The sequence below is a fragment of the Galeopterus variegatus genome, unplaced genomic scaffold (genome assembly GCF_000696425.1).
Source record: "Galeopterus variegatus unplaced genomic scaffold, G_variegatus-3.0.2 Scaffold5726, whole genome shotgun sequence".
Taxonomy (NCBI): Eukaryota; Metazoa; Chordata; class Mammalia; order Dermoptera; family Cynocephalidae; genus Galeopterus; species Galeopterus variegatus.
Genome location: NW_007731837.1, coordinates 129,935 through 147,674, shown reverse-complemented (window position 1 = coordinate 147,674; position 17,740 = coordinate 129,935). Strand labels below are relative to the sequence as shown.

The following is a 17,740-nucleotide window of genomic DNA, read 5'->3' as shown; positions in this document are numbered from 1 at the left end:
ATTAGCAAGTATGCCACTCAGTGTTAGGCTCCTTTTGGAGAAGTGACTGACATGGTAGACTCTGGGTGTAAAAATTTGCTAACCGATAATAGAATTGAATATGTGGCATCTATATATGTAAGTCATCAGGAAGTTATAATACATAGGCTTTCTCCTTGGAAGGAAAAAAGAAGGGAAAGTTGTTTATTGTACCCACTAGTGCTAGATACTGCACTTTCTACATAATCTGATTTGATCTCAGAGCAACCCTGGAGAAGGTGTTAATATTCTCTGTATTTGCAGAGCAGAAAAGTGAGGGTGAGATTAGGGTCCCAGCTCTGGTGAGTGGCAGAGGCCCTGTTCAAACCCTGGTGGGTGTGCTGGAGTAGGATGATGCCCAGGAAAAAACTCGGGGGGGTGAGGGGGAAGTTTTTTTCTGGGTAAATGTCCAAAACATAATGCCAGACCTCTTGGTACTCAAGGAGACCAAAGTGATTATGTAGAAGGAGTTTTAAAAAGTAATTTCTGAATTACTGCCAGGGGTGAGGGGGAAGTTTTTTTCTGGGTAAATGTCCAAAACATAATGCCAGACCTCTTGGTACTTAAGGAGACCAAAGTGATTATGTAGAAGGAGTTTTAAAAAGTAATTTCTGAATTACTGCCAGGACTGGTTGTTCTTATACCTAATTTCATGCAAAGATATTGTGCTAAACCAGAATGCAGAAACTAGTAAAAAGAAAGTGAAGTCCCCACTACCTGGAAAACTGAGAGAGTGGGAACCTTCTGTCTAATTTACTGTGGTATCCCTGGTGCAATGCTTAGTGTCTCTGTGTGAAGAATGAGCAAATTTATTTTCTAGACTTTGCTGTAATGTATCAATATTGGTTGATTAATGGTGACGAATGTACCGTACTGATATACATGTTAATAATAGAGGAAACTGGATATAGAGTGTATGGGAATTGCCCTATCTTTCCAATTTTCTGTAAACCTTAAACTATTCTAAAATAGAAAGCTTATTTTAAAAAAGCACTCAGCTTATGGCATTCTTAGATCTATTCTAAAGAGAGAGGGCTGGTATCAAGCCATTTAGAGTATATTCCTTCTGTGACTTAATCTTTGTATTGCCTCTCAGTGATATTTATTACTTAAGAAAGGACCTGTCCTTAATATATATTATTATTTTTTCAGGCCAAAATGAGTCTGTTTGGGACAACTTCGGGTTTTGGAACTGGTGGGACCAGCATGTTTGGCAGCACAACCACAGATAATCACAACCCTATGAAGGTACCACATAAGGCTTCACAGGGTTTGTAGAGAAGAGTTCAGGCCAGAGTTTCCATATCAGTGATAGCAGAATAAACCAAGATGGCTTGGGAGCTTTTTTGGGGGGTGAAAGCTCTAAAACTTTGCGTAGCCTAACTTTCTCAAACACTTGAGCCCAGAAAATATGTGTCTTCTGGACTGGTGTCCTGATTTTACAGTTCTCCAGAGTCACCCAAGGTGCTTATTAAAATTGCACATTCTCAGGGCCCAGCCCAGGACTGCTGAATCAGAATTTCTGTGATGGGGAGAGGGGAGGGCAGGCGGTAATTATGACTAAGCACTGGGGCAAGAGTGGGCCATCATTTAGAAAATGTGGCTGTGGGCATTTTATTTAGAGTGCTGCTTCTAGTCCTAGCAGTGCCAGTACTTTCGCTGGCTTATTACTCTCCTTTTTGATCAAAGTAAGGAAAGGTCTAATTCATTTAATCGTTGAGCACAGGGAAAGTCCACCATGAGACTTAGTGTTTAGTGTTTAGTGAGAAAGAAAGCAATTTTGAATTAAATTGTGATGATGCATATGTTTTAACACTGACTTCTCCCCCCAGGATATTGAAGTAACATCTTCTCCTGATGATAGCATTGGTTGTCTATCTTTTAGCCCACCAACCTTGACGGGGAACTTTCTTATTGCAGGATCGTGGGCTAATGATGTAAGTGTTCCTTAAATGGGTGTTCTGTAAATCGTATTTCTTTGTATGGTCAAGGTTAGCTTTCACTCTGTTCTTTCTCAAGTGAATAAATCAGAGTTAAGGCTTATTTGTGGCCTTTTTAAAGAAATCAATTTAGAAGATGTGAGCCCCTCTGAATGTCAGACATCACTTGTTCTTACACTGAGTTTTTTTGTTAGGAAAGCACAATTATATGCATTTCTCAGAAATTCCTTCTCTAGGGGTGGCCAGTAAGCTCATTTGGTTAGAGTATGGTGCTGACAACACCAAGATCCAGGGTTCGATCCTTGTACTGGCCAGTAGCTCCCCCACCAAATCCTACTGTAGTTCAGTATCTTGAAGTGTATTCCCAAGTCAAATGTAATATTCATTGAGCATGAATATTATCCATGATGGCAGACATAAGCAAATTACCCTTCCTGGTATCCTGTAAGAATGTCCTTCAGGCATATATTAAATGTTTTCAGCGTTTGATAATAGCACAAATCCTGCATAGACATTACATTTGCCCATTGTGTACAAAAAGAAAGACAAAAAATTATGATATACAAAAAGATAAAAGTTCTGGTACAAATATAAGCAAAGAATGTGAAGAGGCACTTCACAAAAGAAGGAGCACAAGAGGATGATTTGGGTAAATTTAAACCATTCAACCACACTTGTAATCCGATAAACGTAAATTTACATGATAGACTCCTTTTTCTACCAAATCAACTAAAATAAGTTTAAAGGAATAGTAGTGCTAGCAAGGATAAACGGAAACTTTACATGTATTACTGGTAGGTATGTAAATTGGTGGAGCTCTTCTAGAGGGTAATTGGCCAATATTTATCAGAAATCCTTAAGTTTATACCCTTTGTGTCATTGATTCCTCTTCTGGGATATTTATCAGAAATCCTTAAGTTTATACCCTTTGTGTCATTGATTCCTCTTCTGGGATTTGAGGAGGAAATCCGATAATGTACTTTATATGCATTATTTGAATTAATCTACAATAGCTAAAGCACTGTGGACTTCTTGTCATCTCCATTTTATGAATCAGGATGCTGAGGCTTAGACTTGAGGAGGAAATCCGATAATGTACTTTATATGCATTATTTGAATTAATCTACAACAGCTAAAGCACTGTGGACTTCTTGTCATCTCCATTTTATGAATCAGGATGCTGAGGCTTAGAGAAGTGAAATACCTGGCCTCAGGTCAGATGTCTGAATGAGCAGCAAGGCAGGTTGCAGACCTGCCTGGTCCAGTTCTGAGTCCGTGCTCCTGGCCGCTGCCCTATAGGCTTCCCATAAAAGAAGTTGTTATGCTAGTGGAGAATTTGACTACTGCAGTATCTAACTGATGATAATTTATGGTATGTTCACATGATGGGATACCATTGTAAGTTTTTGGAAAAGGTTTCAAACTGTGGCCTGTAACAGGGAGACAGGGTGGTGCGGTGGGGGGATGAGGAAAGAACAGTAGGGAGGAGGGTAGTCAAGGCTGAGCAAGTTTGCTTTTTACGTGTAGTTTCTGGAAAGATTTCAATTGATTTGCTGCTAAAAAATGTTAGAAGAATGTTTAAAGATGAATAGGCTAATGGTGCAGTTACAAAAGTGAAGGTATACATACAATCTAGTATAATGTAGCACAATCTAGTTTTTTTCCAAAATTATGTGTGCATAGAAGACTGAAAGCACATAGAACTATCAACCATGGCTGTCTGTGGTGGCGTTAGGGTGATTCTTATATTCTTGTCATATTTTAAAATTTCTAAAATACATCACTTTTATAATGAGGGAAGAAATATTAAAAATTGCAGTAAGATGTTCAGAGAAGAAAGGTGAGTTTCCACTTTGGTCTTGATTCTCTGAATGATAATGGATAAGTGATATTCTACTTTAGAAGTCAGATATGTCATAGATGTGATAAAAAATTCTCTGCAGTTTTAGGTGCAAGCAGTAGAATTTCTATGTTTTAATGGCTTAGCAGTAGAAAAATAGCTGCTTGCGTATGCAATTCAGTTGTTTTGTTCTTAAAGTTAGATAATTAGGTCTATATGAGAAGTCCACGTATAGACCAGTTGCACCCCATTAGTTATTAGGTGTTAAATTTAGGTAGTGCATCGCAGATTGCCTTGTTTGCATTAATTTGTCTTGCCACTACAGGTTCGCTGCTGGGAAGTTCAAGACAGTGGACAAACCATTCCAAAAGCCCAGCAGATGCACACCGGGCCTGTACTAGATGTCTGCTGGAGTGATGTATGTTTCACTCTATTTCTGGTGTTCTCTTTTACCCTGTAATTTAGCACATTTAATAATCTGAACACAAATGGCATGTATGTATCCACATTGCAGGAATTCTAAGTTTCTGAATGTAGAGTAATTTATTGATCTTAATGTTAGCCTTAGTTAGGCACTCTCTGAAAGCTTTCCTCGTATTAAAAAAATCCATTATTTTATTGACATGTTACCATGAGCAAGTGATTAATTTCTTAAAGCCTTTTCTACCTCTAAATATGCCGTGAGCTTATGTTATTTTATTTTGTTATATTACGTAAGCTTTTTTTTTTTTTTAGCGGCTGGTTGGTAAGGGGATCTAAACTCTTGGCTTTGGTGTTATAACACTGCACTCTTACCAACTGAGCTGACCACTCAGCCTTATGTAATTTTAAAATTGGGAATTTACTATCCCAGAAAATCTTAGAGGAAAAAAAAAAAGAGAATACATTTCTATTATTACACACTTGAAGTGTTTTTGGTTTTTTGGAATTCCCTTTTTCCCCAGATCTTGAACATCAGCAATATAAGCAAATGTGCTCAAGTTTGTTTGGCTCTGAGTTTTTCTTTCTTTTGTTTTTGATTGAGGATAGTTTAATGATGAATGGACCATTACAAAGAAAAAGCAGGGAAGAGGAAATACCTGTGGCAGGCCATAGGGGTGGGACTGCAGAAGCACAGCAAGAGCTGCAGTTGTGGAGAGGCCACTGCCCCAGTAGCAGAGCACGGCAGCCGGCCTCAGCCTGGCGTGGAGGAGCCCAGGGATTCACATGCCAGCCTTTCTCTCCTCCCTCCTCCCGCCACTGCTGCTGCTGGCTGAACCCAACAGGAGTGAAAGTACAAAGGGGCCTGACTGCCAGAGGCAGGTGTACTGCCATGCCGAGAAAGCTAAGCCTCAAGGCCCCTTCTGAGGCTTCATACCTATATTTTTCAGTCAGATTTATTAAGTTTGATTTGCATACAGTAAAACTGAACACTTTTAGTGTACACTGTGAGTTTTGAGAAGCACATAAAGTTGTGTTCGAGATATAGAACAGATCCATAGGCTGGCTGGTTAACTTACTTGGGAGAGTGTGGTGGTGTTAACACCAAGGTTACCATCCCCTTACCAGACAGCTGCCAAAAATTTTTTTCTAAATAAAAAAAGATACAGAATGGGTCCATCAGCCCCCATATTTCCTCTTGCCCATTTGTGGTCAAATTCTCCCCAACTCCCAGCCTTTAGGAACCACTTCTCTGTTTTCTTTTCCTATAGTTTTGCTTTTATAAGAATGTTATATAAATGGAATCTTGTAGTATGTAACCGTTTGAGTCTACTTCTTTCACTCAACATAATGCAGGTGGTTTTGTGTATCAGTAGTTTATCCTTGCTGAGTAGTATTCCATTATATGGATGTATCAGCATTGATTCAGCCATCTACCAGTCAAATTGCTGTATTTCCAAGGATTTGTAGAGTTATCCTTATAACTTTATTAATAGAATGAGGAGCAGGTTTTATCTCTTCTTTTGGATGGAGGACTGGTATCTTCAGACAGAAAGAAATTTTTACCTGGGGAGTATGGTGGTAAATCTTTGAACTCTGGAAATAGACATGAAATAGTCTAAGCCAGGGGTCAGCGAACCCTGGCTCATGATCCAAATTTGGCCCATTGCCTATTTTTGTAAATAATGTTTTATTGGAATGCAGCCATACTCATTCATTACATAATGTGTATGGGCGCTTCAAGCTGCAGTGACAGAGTAGATCTACTTTATGAGTTCTGTATGTGACTGTTTTAAAAACTATTCTACAGTTCAGATAGGACCAATGATTAGTGTAAATTAGTGTGATTTTATTGCATATACTTTGGAGTGCTGTTAAGTATGGAGTTGAGCAGAAGTGATAATGATTATAGATATATGTGTGTGTATAGAGAGAGAGAGAAAGTAAACGTGCCAAAATGTTTGCAATTGGTGAACGTAGGTGAAATGTTTATGGGTGTTTATTATACTATTGCAGTTTGCTGAAGGCTTGAAGTTTATCAAAATAAGAAAAAAATTTAGTGGCCCATAGTCGCCTTTGAGAAGCTGGGATCAGGGATGGAAAAGAGACTTAGTTTTTATTACATAACTTTAAGTGCTTTTTTTTTTATGTGTTTATATTATCTCTTAGAAATCAGTAATAAAATATAGAATTGAAATTGTGCTTTGTGAGCAACACTGTAGTTTGCAATATACTGGCCCTCAAATAATTGGAAAAAATAAAAATTGCAAAACAAAACTTCCCTCAGCATGTTCAACCTAATATCTAAGTGTGCACATAGAAATTTAATATTTCTTAGAATGACAAATTTTCTTCATTTTAGGATGGGAGCAAAGTATTTACTGCATCATGTGATAAAACTGCCAAAATGTGGGACCTCAACAGTAATCAAGCAATACAGATTGCACAGGTAATAATAGCCCTCTGCAGAAAGGTTGAGCAAGACTGATACCCAGGGTTGTGATGATTCTTTAATTATAATAATTCTTTATTATAGAAAAAGTGCAGTTTGACTATATTGAATCAATTAGACTTATGTATACTAGAAAGCCCTTTAGCATAAAAATAACACAAGCTTTATAACCACTCTTGTTCTTGCTAATATTTCACAGATTGTTTTGTTATGGTCTTCCATATATATGTAGGTGGCATCATAAGGAGTTAGTGACATTAAAATCTATAAAAGACAAGCGTTACAGGTGGTCCTTGACATTTATGTTTGACATTCCAACAACTGTGTGTGACTTGCCTTTTACCAACTTCATTTGGTGACTCAATCATTCAGCAAGTGTTAACCGAATGCTTGCTGTATGCTAGGCACTGTCATTAGGGGCTAGAAATAAAGCAGTGAGTAGAGGAACACTTCCTCACACCCATGGACCTTCTGAGTCTACTCAGAGACCACAGGTGGTTCTGGTGAGAAGAACACTGAGAAAGGGCAGAAGTGATGATGATGATGATGAGAGAACCTAGAACCCAGAGGGTCCAGCCTGGTCAGGGGGGTCCAGGAAGAACCCCTTGATACTGAAACATTTTCAGAAAGATGTTACATACTCTGGGATCGCAGTGGTATGGACTAGAAGCGCCTCCTTGATTTCTTAATTCATGTCACCTGAGTAGCTAAATAAAGCTGTGGTGGAGTTCTTTACTGGTTATTTCTCAGTATCTCCTTCGGGAGGGGCTTTCTCACTTAATTATGGGTAAAAATCAAATTAAAGTTTCTTAGGATGGAAGGTAGATACATGCTCTTGTGTTAAACTAAATATTTTGGTCCTGGGGAAGCACTAAAATACCCTTTGATTTTTGTGTGGTATGACCTCAGTATTTAAATTAGTTCCTTCTCTGAACTTCCAGTACTAAAGCTGTTTAGCACAGTGTTACATTCACCTTGATCTGTTTTGTTTTGGTCTTGTCGAAAGCATGATGCACCTGTAAAAACCATACATTGGATCAAAGCTCCAAACTACAGCTGCGTGATGACCGGGAGCTGGGATAAGACTTTAAAGGTATAATAGCAGTTGAGAGAGTGTATGTCTCCATGAGGATGGACACTTATTCTTACACCATTTGGACTTCGGCTCTTGAATGGTTACCTATTGGCTCCTCTGTTTTGCTTTCAGTTTTGGGATACCCGATCATCAAATCCTATGATGGTTCTACAACTTCCTGAAAGGTGTTATTGTGCTGATGTGGTAAGGAATTTCAGCTTAGTATATGTTTGCTTGTTTAAAAAAAAAAAAAAAGCATTTGTCACCTGTGGCATCTTACAATTAGCAGATAATCTAAAAATTCCTCAAACTCTAATAGTAGATTCAGGACTTACAGTTCAGATTGCGTCAGTAATCTTAAATTGGGAGATTTTTGTGCTACATTTGTTCTGGAATTACTAAATACTGGGTGTGAAGTTTAGGGCCACTGTTTGAACATATGCATTTGGCTACATGCCATCTCTAGTGTGATGTTTATTGTGTGGTGGTGGGAAAACTTGCGGTAACTTGGTGGTGTGGGACTAGGTCTTTGGGGACTGTCTGAGTGGGATAGAAACTGCAGAACCTTCTCCATCCATTTAGTCATGAGTCTTAGAATTTTGTACTACCTGCCCCAGCAATTCCACTTTTAGGAATTTGTCATGAGAAAAATAATCAAAGATGCAAATGGTCTTTGTTTTATGTAATATAGCGAAACATTGGAAGTGACCTAATGGGGCCAATGAGATGGGCACAGTTAAATGAACCCTGCGATATGTTCATTTGAGGGACTGTTAGGCACTGCTGTGTTCCCAGGGAAGTGTATGAAGTGGGCTGATGCTCACAAAACATATTGAACTGAGTAAAGGATACAATTATACAGAAATATACATACACAAGTATGCTCAGAAAAAAGACTGGAATAAAATATACCATAATTTTAGCGGTTATTTGAAGGGGTGGCATAGATGATTTTCATTTCTTCTCAGTTCCTCAGTATATTCTATAAATATTCACATATTTTATGTTAGTTTCTTTAAAAAGAGTATTTTAAAAATACATAATGTTCTACTTTCAAATATGTTTTTTCTAGGTTTTTTGAAATGTTGATATCATTGTATTATTAAACTTAAGAAAATTCAGATTTAATTTTGGGACTGAAACAATCGATCTAATATGTTGATCTAATATCCACTCCTTCATTTGAAGCTTGTCTTTGCTTTCCTCCATCCCTAGATATATCCTATGGCTGTGGTGGCAACTGCGGAGAGGGGCCTGATTGTCTATCAGCTAGAGAATCAGCCTTCTGAATTCAGGAGGATAGACTCTCCACTGAAACATCAGGTGAGTCTTAAGTCAAGTCAAGAAGCATATGTTTAGCACCTGTTATACGCTGCTTGTGTATGGAATACAATTGTACTTTGGAGAAGCTGTTACTATTTTCAAAGGGGTGAATTTAAGGATACAAGCACAAGTATTTAGTGAGTAAATACTCTGTATTCCTGGATGAGCCAACTTACCTGTTCTCTCCAAACATCCCCCTGAGTAGCTGGATGCCTCTGAATAAAACTGAACATCTGGATGGCTTGGTTCCAGTGTAAATTCGTAGCTTCCAACTTCAACTGTGCCTTCGCTATTCCCAGTTACTGGGTTTTTCTCTGCAGCTCAGTCCTCCACTTGCCATAGGTCGGCTAGACCATCTTCACTCTGGTGCAACTCCCAGACCCCCCTCCTTTAGGCTTTGTCTCAGCAGATGAGATCAGCTCCTGCTCAGAACAAAGAAGCTAATGGTTGGGCACTTCCTCATCTTCCTCCTGCCACATCTAGAAATCTGTCTGCACGTGCATCTTTCCCCACCTTCCCACCCCTTTTCCATTAGATGGAGGCCTTGTTCTCCAAAGACCAGTTTTGTGGCGGGACCCCATGCCCTCCAGCCTTCTCAGGAACCTTGTGCTGTTCACCTCTCTCCTATAGCTTCAGTCTCTTTCTCTTCTTAGTACTTTTCCATTAGCACTGAAACACACTCAGGCCTAGTTCATCCTAGAAAGCAAACCTCCCCTGACCCCCTTGGCTTCTGTAATGCCAGCCTCTTACCTCCTCCTCCTCCTCTGGCTGCTGCTGCGTCTTTCTTGCTGGCTCTGTGCTCAGACGTCTGCCCTGGGGTGCTGCCTTCTCTGCCCAAGTACAGTCTCATCTCCCATCCATTGTGTCGCTCACTCACACCTTATGTGCTGGGAACTCAGATCCCCAACAGACCTTGCTTCCATGCTCCTGACGGCAACACTCACGATGTGACAAGTTCCTTTGTGTGTCTCCCAGACATCTCAGCCCAGCATTATCCCAAGCCAAATGCAGGACCACTTTCTGTATTTCTTTATTCAAATGTTACTCTCCTCAGGATTCTCCCTGGCCACTACTCCCAATACATTTTATATATGTATATACGTATGTATATATGTTATATATATGCCGAGTATTTTACTTCTTTTGTCTTGTTTTGCCAACTAGGATGTAAAAACTAAGTGAGAGCAGAGATATTGTTTGTATTTGTTGCTGCCCCATTCCCAGCACCTGGACCAGGGCCTGGCGTTTAGAAGGCGCTCTGTAAATGTTTGCTCAGTGAACAGTTTATCTTAACCTGCCTCTTCCCACCACCCCCAGCTTGTTCCTTCTGATGTGCTCCACGTCTCATTAAATGGGACCTCTATCTGCTTAGCTGTCTAAGCCAGAAATCCACATTTCACCTCTGCTTCCTCCTCTTATCTCATTAATTACCAGGTTTCCTTACTTCTATCCTGAAAATATTTTTCTCTCTCCCTTTTGCCACGTCTAATCCAAGTCTTCTTAGAAAGCACTTAGATCAAAACTTCATGACATTGGTCTTGCCCATGATTTCTTGGATATGACACAAAAAGCACAGGCAACAAAAGCAAAAATGGACAAGTAGAAGTATATCAAACTGAAAAGCTTCTGCACAGGAAAGGACACAATTAACAGAGTGTGAAAAGACAACCAATGGGAGGGGAGAAAATATTTGCAAACTATATATCTGACAAGGGGTTAATTTCCAAAATATATAAGGAACTCCTGCAACTCAATAGCAAAAAAACTGATGACCTGATTAAAAAATGGGCTGAAGACTTGAATAGACATTTCTCCAAAGAAGACATATAAATGGCTAGTAAGGATATGAAAAGGTGTTCAACATCAGTACTCATCAGAAATGCAGATAAAAACCACAGTGAGATGTCACCTCACACCTCTCAGGACTACTGTTATCAAAAAGTCGAGAGATGGCAGGTGTTAGCAAGGATGTGGAGAAATTGGAACGCTTGCACAACATGGGGGGAATGCAAAGTGGTGCGGCCGCTGTAGAAGAAAGTGTGGAGGACCCTCAGAAAGTGAAATAGAACTGCCAGTGATCCAGCAGTCCTGGGTGTATATCCAAAAAAACTGGAATCCGGATTGTGAAGAGATGTTTACGCTCCTGTGTTCATTGCAGCAGTATTTACAGTAGCCACATGAATGGTTAATAAAACATGTATACGTACAATAGTCACTACTCAGCCTTAGAGAAGAAGGGAATCCTGCCGTTTGTGACAAAGTAAATGAACCTGGAAGACATTTTGCTAAGTGAAGTTAGCCAATCACAGAAGGGCAAATATCACGTGATTCCACTATTATGTGGTATCTAAAACAGTCAAATTAGTCGAACTAAAGAGTGGAATGGTGGTGGACAGGAATTGGGGGAGGGGAAAATGGGGAGCTGCTTAATCCATGGGCATAAAATTTCAGTTAAGTAAGATGAATACACTAGAGATCTGCCTACAACATCATATCTAGAGTCAACGGTTATGTACACTTAAAACTTTGGGAATGGATCTTATGTTAAGTGTTTTTACCACAAGAAAATAAAATTTTTTTAAAAAGCAAACACTTAGACCTTGGCCCTTCTCCAGTCCATTCTCCCTGCATAAGGCAGGGAGATATTTCTTGTAACGATGCATCTGACCTTGCCATACCCCTGCTTCAACCTTTCACTCCCCATTTCCTTTTGCATGAATCACAGACTCCTTGTAAGACACAGCACTTAGACCTTGGCCCTTCTCCAGTCCATTCTCCCTGCATAAGGCAGGGAGATATTTCTTGTAACGATGCATCTGACCTTGCCATACCTCTGCTTCAACCTTTCACTCCCCATTTCCTTTTGCATGAATCACAGACTCCTTGTAAGACACAGTCTGGTCTGGCTTCACTTCCTGCCACCCTGTGCCAGTCATTCTGGCCTTTCTGTTATTGAGGAATGCCATAGCCTTAGCATAGGGTCACTGTATGTGGCTGTAAATGGCACCCCCTGGAGTTAGTTGTGCAGTTCCTCATCTGTGTGCTGTGTAGTAGACACTGCTGAGAACCAGCCATGGTCTATTCTGTCCTCTAAGAACTTAGACTTTTGTCCCTCTGCTTTAATTTCTTTCTATTCAAACGTAATGGGCTGGGCCTAGGTGAGCCTGGCAGCAGCAGTGACAGCAGAACTGCGCAGCTAGAGGCGGCCCCTCCCAACTCTTTGGACCTGGAGGAGTGAGTGCCAGCCTGCCCCACGCCCTGACCCATGCTGAGGTGAGCTCAGCAGCAGCAGGGTCAGAACTGCGCAGCTAGAGGTGGCCCCTCCCTGCCCTCCTTGGACCAGAGGAGAGCACCACCCCGCAGGTTCTGACCCACCGAGGTGTGCCCAGCAGAACCACGTGGTGCTAGGGGCTCATTTTACATCCACAGATTCTGGAACAGGAACTAAGGTGGTTTAACGTCACCACCATACCTACTATCAAGCAAAGGTAATTCATCTCCACAGTAGCAACCAGGGCCACTTCATAGCCAACCTCAGTGTAATAGAAGAAACAAACCCTCTACCAAATGACCAAATGTCAATGAAAAAATACTAGGAGTACAAACAATCAAGAAGAAATGACACCACCAAAAGAATACAGTAGTGCTCCAAAGTCAGACTTCATGGAACGGAATCCTTGAAATGTGTGAAGAAGAATTTCAAGCAATGATCTTAAGAAAACTTGAAGAAATAAAGGAAGACTCAATTAGAGAACACAATGAACAAGAAAAAATATCCAGAATATGAAGGAGGAAATCTACAAAGAGATTAATACCTTTAAAAAGAGTGTAGCAGAACTTCTAGAAATGAAAGACTCAGTGAAATAAAAAACACAACTGAGAGCTTGAGCAGTAGGGTAGAGCAAGCAGAAGAAAGAATTTCAGAGCTTGAAGATGGTCTTTTTGAGATAACTCAGGCAGACAAAAAAAAGGAAAAAAGAATTAAAAATAATGAGGAAAATCTAAGAGAGATAGCAGACAACCTCAAGTGCTCTAACATCCAAATCGTTGGTATTCCTGAAGGGGAGAAGAAAGGAAAAGGTATTGAAAATGTACTCAAGGAAATAGTAACAGAAAACTTTGCAGGTATAGGGCGAGATATATACCTTTAGATCCAGGAAGCTCAAAGGTCCCCAAACAAATTCAATCCAAAAAGACCCTCCCCAAGACATATTATAGTTAAATTTGCAAAACTCAAAGACAAAGAGAGAATTCTACAAGCAGCAAGAGAAAAGCATCAGGTCACTTATAGGGGAACCCCCATCAAACTAACAGCAGACTTCTCAACTGAAACCCTACAAGCCAGAAGAAAGTAGAATGATATATTCAAAATACTAAAAAAAAAATGCCAGCCAAGAATTCTTTACCCAGCAAGGCTCTCCTTCAGAAATGAGGGAGAAATAGTATATTTCCCAGACAGACAAAAGCTGTGGGAGTTGAAATCTACAAGCCTGCTGCCTTCTCCAGTCCTGTCCACTCCACTCACCTTCCTTCAGTCTGCTCTCACCTTCTTGAACACAGCAGATCCGCAGAGACCACATGCCCTGCGGTGCCAGCGTGTGACCCAGCAGGTAGGCCTCACCGCCACTGCTTGACTCCATTCCCAGCCAAGCCAAGTGCACGCTGATCAGAGAGCCACCCAGCCGGAGAAGCAGAAGATCCACAGAGACCATGCGCCCTGCAGTGTCAGTACGCGATCCAGCAGGTAGGTCTTGCTGCCACCACCCGACTCCATCCCCAGCACAGCCGAGTGCATGCTGACCAGAGGGGTGCCTCCCCAGAGAGGCCCAAGACCCGAGGCGACCATGCACCCAAGGCTCTAGTGGGCAACCGAGCAGACACTGAGGCAGCGACAAAAGCTGTGGGAGTTCACTACCACATGACCAACCCTGCAAGAAATTCTCAAGGGAGTCATTCATCTGGAATCTGAATAATGGTGACCACCATCATGATTACACAAGGAAGAGCAAAACCCACAGTTAAAACAAAAATGCTGCCAGAAAGAGAAATTAAATTATTCCATATTATATTCCCAGCTAACATTGAAGAAGAGAAGTAAAAGGGGAAATAATGATCAAAAGGTATTTAAACCATATGAACAAAAAGCAATCAAATGACAGGAATTAAGCAACACTTGTCAATAACTACTCTAAATGCAAATGGACTAAGCTCCCCATTCAAAAGGCACAGACTGAATGATTGGATTAAAAAGCTAGACCCAAATATATGCTGTCTTCAAGAGATCCACCTCACCTGTAGAGACACACACAGACTAAAAGTGAAGGGATGGAAAAGGATATACCATGCAAATGGAAACCAAAAACAAGCAGGAGTAGCTATTCCTATATTGGACAAAATAGACTTTAAACCAAAAAATATTAAAAACAAAAACAAGGCCATTATATAATGATGAAGGGATCTATCCAGCTAGAAGACATAACAATCAAACACGTATGTACCCAATACCAGAGCACCCAGATATATAAAGCAAACACTCTTAGACCTAAAGAAAGAAATAGGACCTAATACATTAATAGTGAGTAATCTGAACACTCCTCTCTCAGTATGGGACAGACCTTCCAGGCAACAAGTCAACAGACACAGGATTTAATCTACACCCTAGACCAAACTGGACTTGGCAGATATATACAGAATATTTTGCCCAACAACTAAAGAATACACTTTCTTCTCATCAGCTCATGGTACATTCTCTAGGATAGACCACTTATTAGGTCATGAATCTAGTCTCTGCAAATTTTAAAAAATCGAAATCCTTCCAACTATCTTTTCAGACCACAATGGACTAAAATTGGAAATAAACAACAAGCAGAATGCTGAAAGCTATACAAATACATGGAAACTAAATAATAGGCTCCTGAATGACCTATGAGTCCAAGAAGAAATTACAGGAAATCAAAAAATTTCTAGAAACTAATGAAAATAAAGATACATCATACCAAAACTTGTGGCAGTAGTAAGAGGCAAATTTATTGCAATAAATGCTTACATCAAAAGAATGGAAAGATTTCACATAAATGACCTAACACTACGCCTCAAAGAACTTGAAAAACAACAACAGTCCAAATCTAAAGGTAGTAGATGGAAAGAAATAATTAAGATCAGAGCAGAACTAAATGAAATAGAGACCCAAAAAACAATAGAAAAGATCAATAAAACAAAACGTTGGTTTTTCAAGAAGATAAATAAAATAGACAAACCATTAGCTAGATTAAAAAAGAGAGAAGATCCAAATAACAGAAATCAGAAATGAAAAGGGAGACATTATAAACAATACCACAGAAATACAAAGAATCATTAGAGACTATTATAAACAACTGTATGACAACAAATAAAATCTGGAGGATATGGAGAAGTTTCTAGACACATACAAACGTCCAAGATTGAACCAAGAAGAGATAGAAAACCTGAACAAACCAATAACAAGCAAGGAGATTGAAGTGGTAATTAGCAATGTTCCAACAAGAAAAACTCTGGGTCCAGATGGTTTTACAGCTGAATTCTATCAAACTTTTAAAGAGGAGTTAACACCAGTTCTCAAACTGTTCCAAAAAATTGAAACAGAAGCTACTCTCGCAAACTCATTCTATGAGGCCAACATAACTGATATCAAAACCAGATAAAGATACAACAACAACAAAAAAATTATAGGCCAATATCCTTGATGAACCTAGGTGCTAAAATCCTTAGCGAAATATTAGCAATCAATATACAGCAACATATTAAAAAAAATTATACACTATGATCAAGTGGGATTCATCCCAGGGATGCAAGGATGGTTCAATATATGAAAGTCAATGAATGTGATAGATTACATCACCCCAAACTCAAGGACAAAGACTATATGATTATCTCAATAGACACTGAAAAAGCATTTGATAAAATTCAACATCCCTTCATGATAAAGATTCTCAACAAATTAGGTATAGAAGGAAAATATCTCAACACAGTAAAAGCCATTTATGACAAGCCCACCACCAGTATCATTCTGAAAGGGGAAGAATTGAAGGCCTTTCCCTTAAGAACAGGAACAAGACAAGGATGCCCACTCTCACCACTTCTATTTAACATAGTGCTAGAGGTACTAGCCAGAGCAATCAGGCAAGAGAAAGAAATAAAGGGAATCCAGGCTGGAAAAGATGAACTCAAACTTTGTCTATTTGCAGGTGACATGATAATATATGTAGAAGAACCTAAAGACTCTGTCAAAAAAACTCCTAGAGCTAGTTAATATCTTCAGTAATGTTGCAGGATACAAAATAAATGCCTCCAAATCAGTAGCATTTATATACTCAAATAATTAGTTAACAGAAAGAGAAATAAAGTAAGCCCATTTAAGTTGTCATGAAGAAAATAAGATATCAGTTTAACCAAGGAGGTGAAAGACCTCTACAATGAGAACTACAGACCACTTCTGAAAGAAATTAAAGACACAGAAAGATGGAAAGATATTCCATGCTCTTGGATTGGAAGAATTAACATTGTGAAAATGTCTATACTACCCAAAGCAATCTACAGATTCAATGCAGTCCCCATCAAAATACCAATGACATTCTTCACAGAAATGGAAAAAACAATCTTACCTTTTGTATTAGTCCGTTTTGTGTTGCTATCACAGAATACCCGAAAGTGGGTAATTTATAAGGAAAAGAGGTTTATTTGGCTTATGATTCTGGGACAGCTGCATCCAGCATGGGCCTCAGGCTGCTTCTACTCATGGCAGAAAAGTAGCAGGCAGCTGGCGGCTACAAGCAGATCACGTGGCAAGAGGAAAAGAGAGAGAGAGAGAGAGAGAGGAGGTGCCAGGGTCTTTTTAAGCAACAAGCTCTTGTGGGAACTAANACTGCCACATTGGAGATCAAATTTCCACATGAGTTTTGGAGTGGACTATACATCCAAACTCTATCACCTTTCATATAGAAAAATGAAAGACCCCAAATAACAAAAACAATCCTGAGCAAAAAAAAACAAAGCCGGAGGCATAACACTACCTGACTTCAAGTTATACTACAAAGCTATTGTAACCAAAACAGCATGGTACTGATATAAAAATAGACATTCAGACCAGTGGAGTAGAATTGAGAACCCAGGAATCACCCCTCAGGCTTATAGCCATCTGATATTGGACAAAGGCAACAAAAGTCTATATTGGGAAAAAGACTGCCTCTTCAACAAGTGGTGCTGGGAAAACTGGATATCCATATGCAGAAGAATGAAACTAGATATGCATCTCTCACCATATGCTAAAATCAACTCAATATGGATCAAAGACTTAACTATAAGATGTGAAACTGTAAAATTACTAAGGAAAAATATAGGTGAAACACTTTAGCAATTAGGTCTGGGCACAGGCTTTATGAACATGAGCCCAAAAACACAAGCAGCAAAAGAAAAATAAACAAATGGGACTATATCAAACAAAAGTTTCTGCACAGCAAAGGAAACAATCAACAGAGTGGGAGAAAATTTTTGCTAACTATGCATCCGACAAGGGATTAATATCCAGAACATACATAGAACTCAAGCAATTATACAGTAAAAAAAAAAAAAACTCAATTAAAAAGTGGGCAAAGGAGCTGAATAGATATTTTTCAAAGAAGGACATACAGATGGCC

The 17,740-nt window shown here is 39.5% G+C and overlaps 1 protein-coding gene across 1 annotated transcript in view; it reads left to right on the top strand.

The window, feature by feature from the left end:
- The first annotated feature begins 1,163 nt into the window (after positions 1 to 1,163).
- Positions 1,164 to 17,740, top strand: part of LOC103605312 (mRNA export factor) — a 25,483-nt gene continuing 8,906 nt past the window's right edge. Inside the window, exons 1-7 of the mRNA XM_008589886.1 lie at positions 1,164 to 1,266; positions 1,851 to 1,955; positions 4,124 to 4,216; positions 6,581 to 6,667; positions 7,677 to 7,763; positions 7,878 to 7,949; positions 8,961 to 9,068. Coding sequence (XP_008588108.1) covers positions 1,177 to 1,266; positions 1,851 to 1,955; positions 4,124 to 4,216; positions 6,581 to 6,667; positions 7,677 to 7,763; positions 7,878 to 7,949; positions 8,961 to 9,068 — 642 coding nt within the window. The 5' untranslated portion in view covers positions 1,164 to 1,176. The remainder of the gene's footprint in view (positions 1,267 to 1,850; positions 1,956 to 4,123; positions 4,217 to 6,580; positions 6,668 to 7,676; positions 7,764 to 7,877; positions 7,950 to 8,960; positions 9,069 to 17,740) is intronic.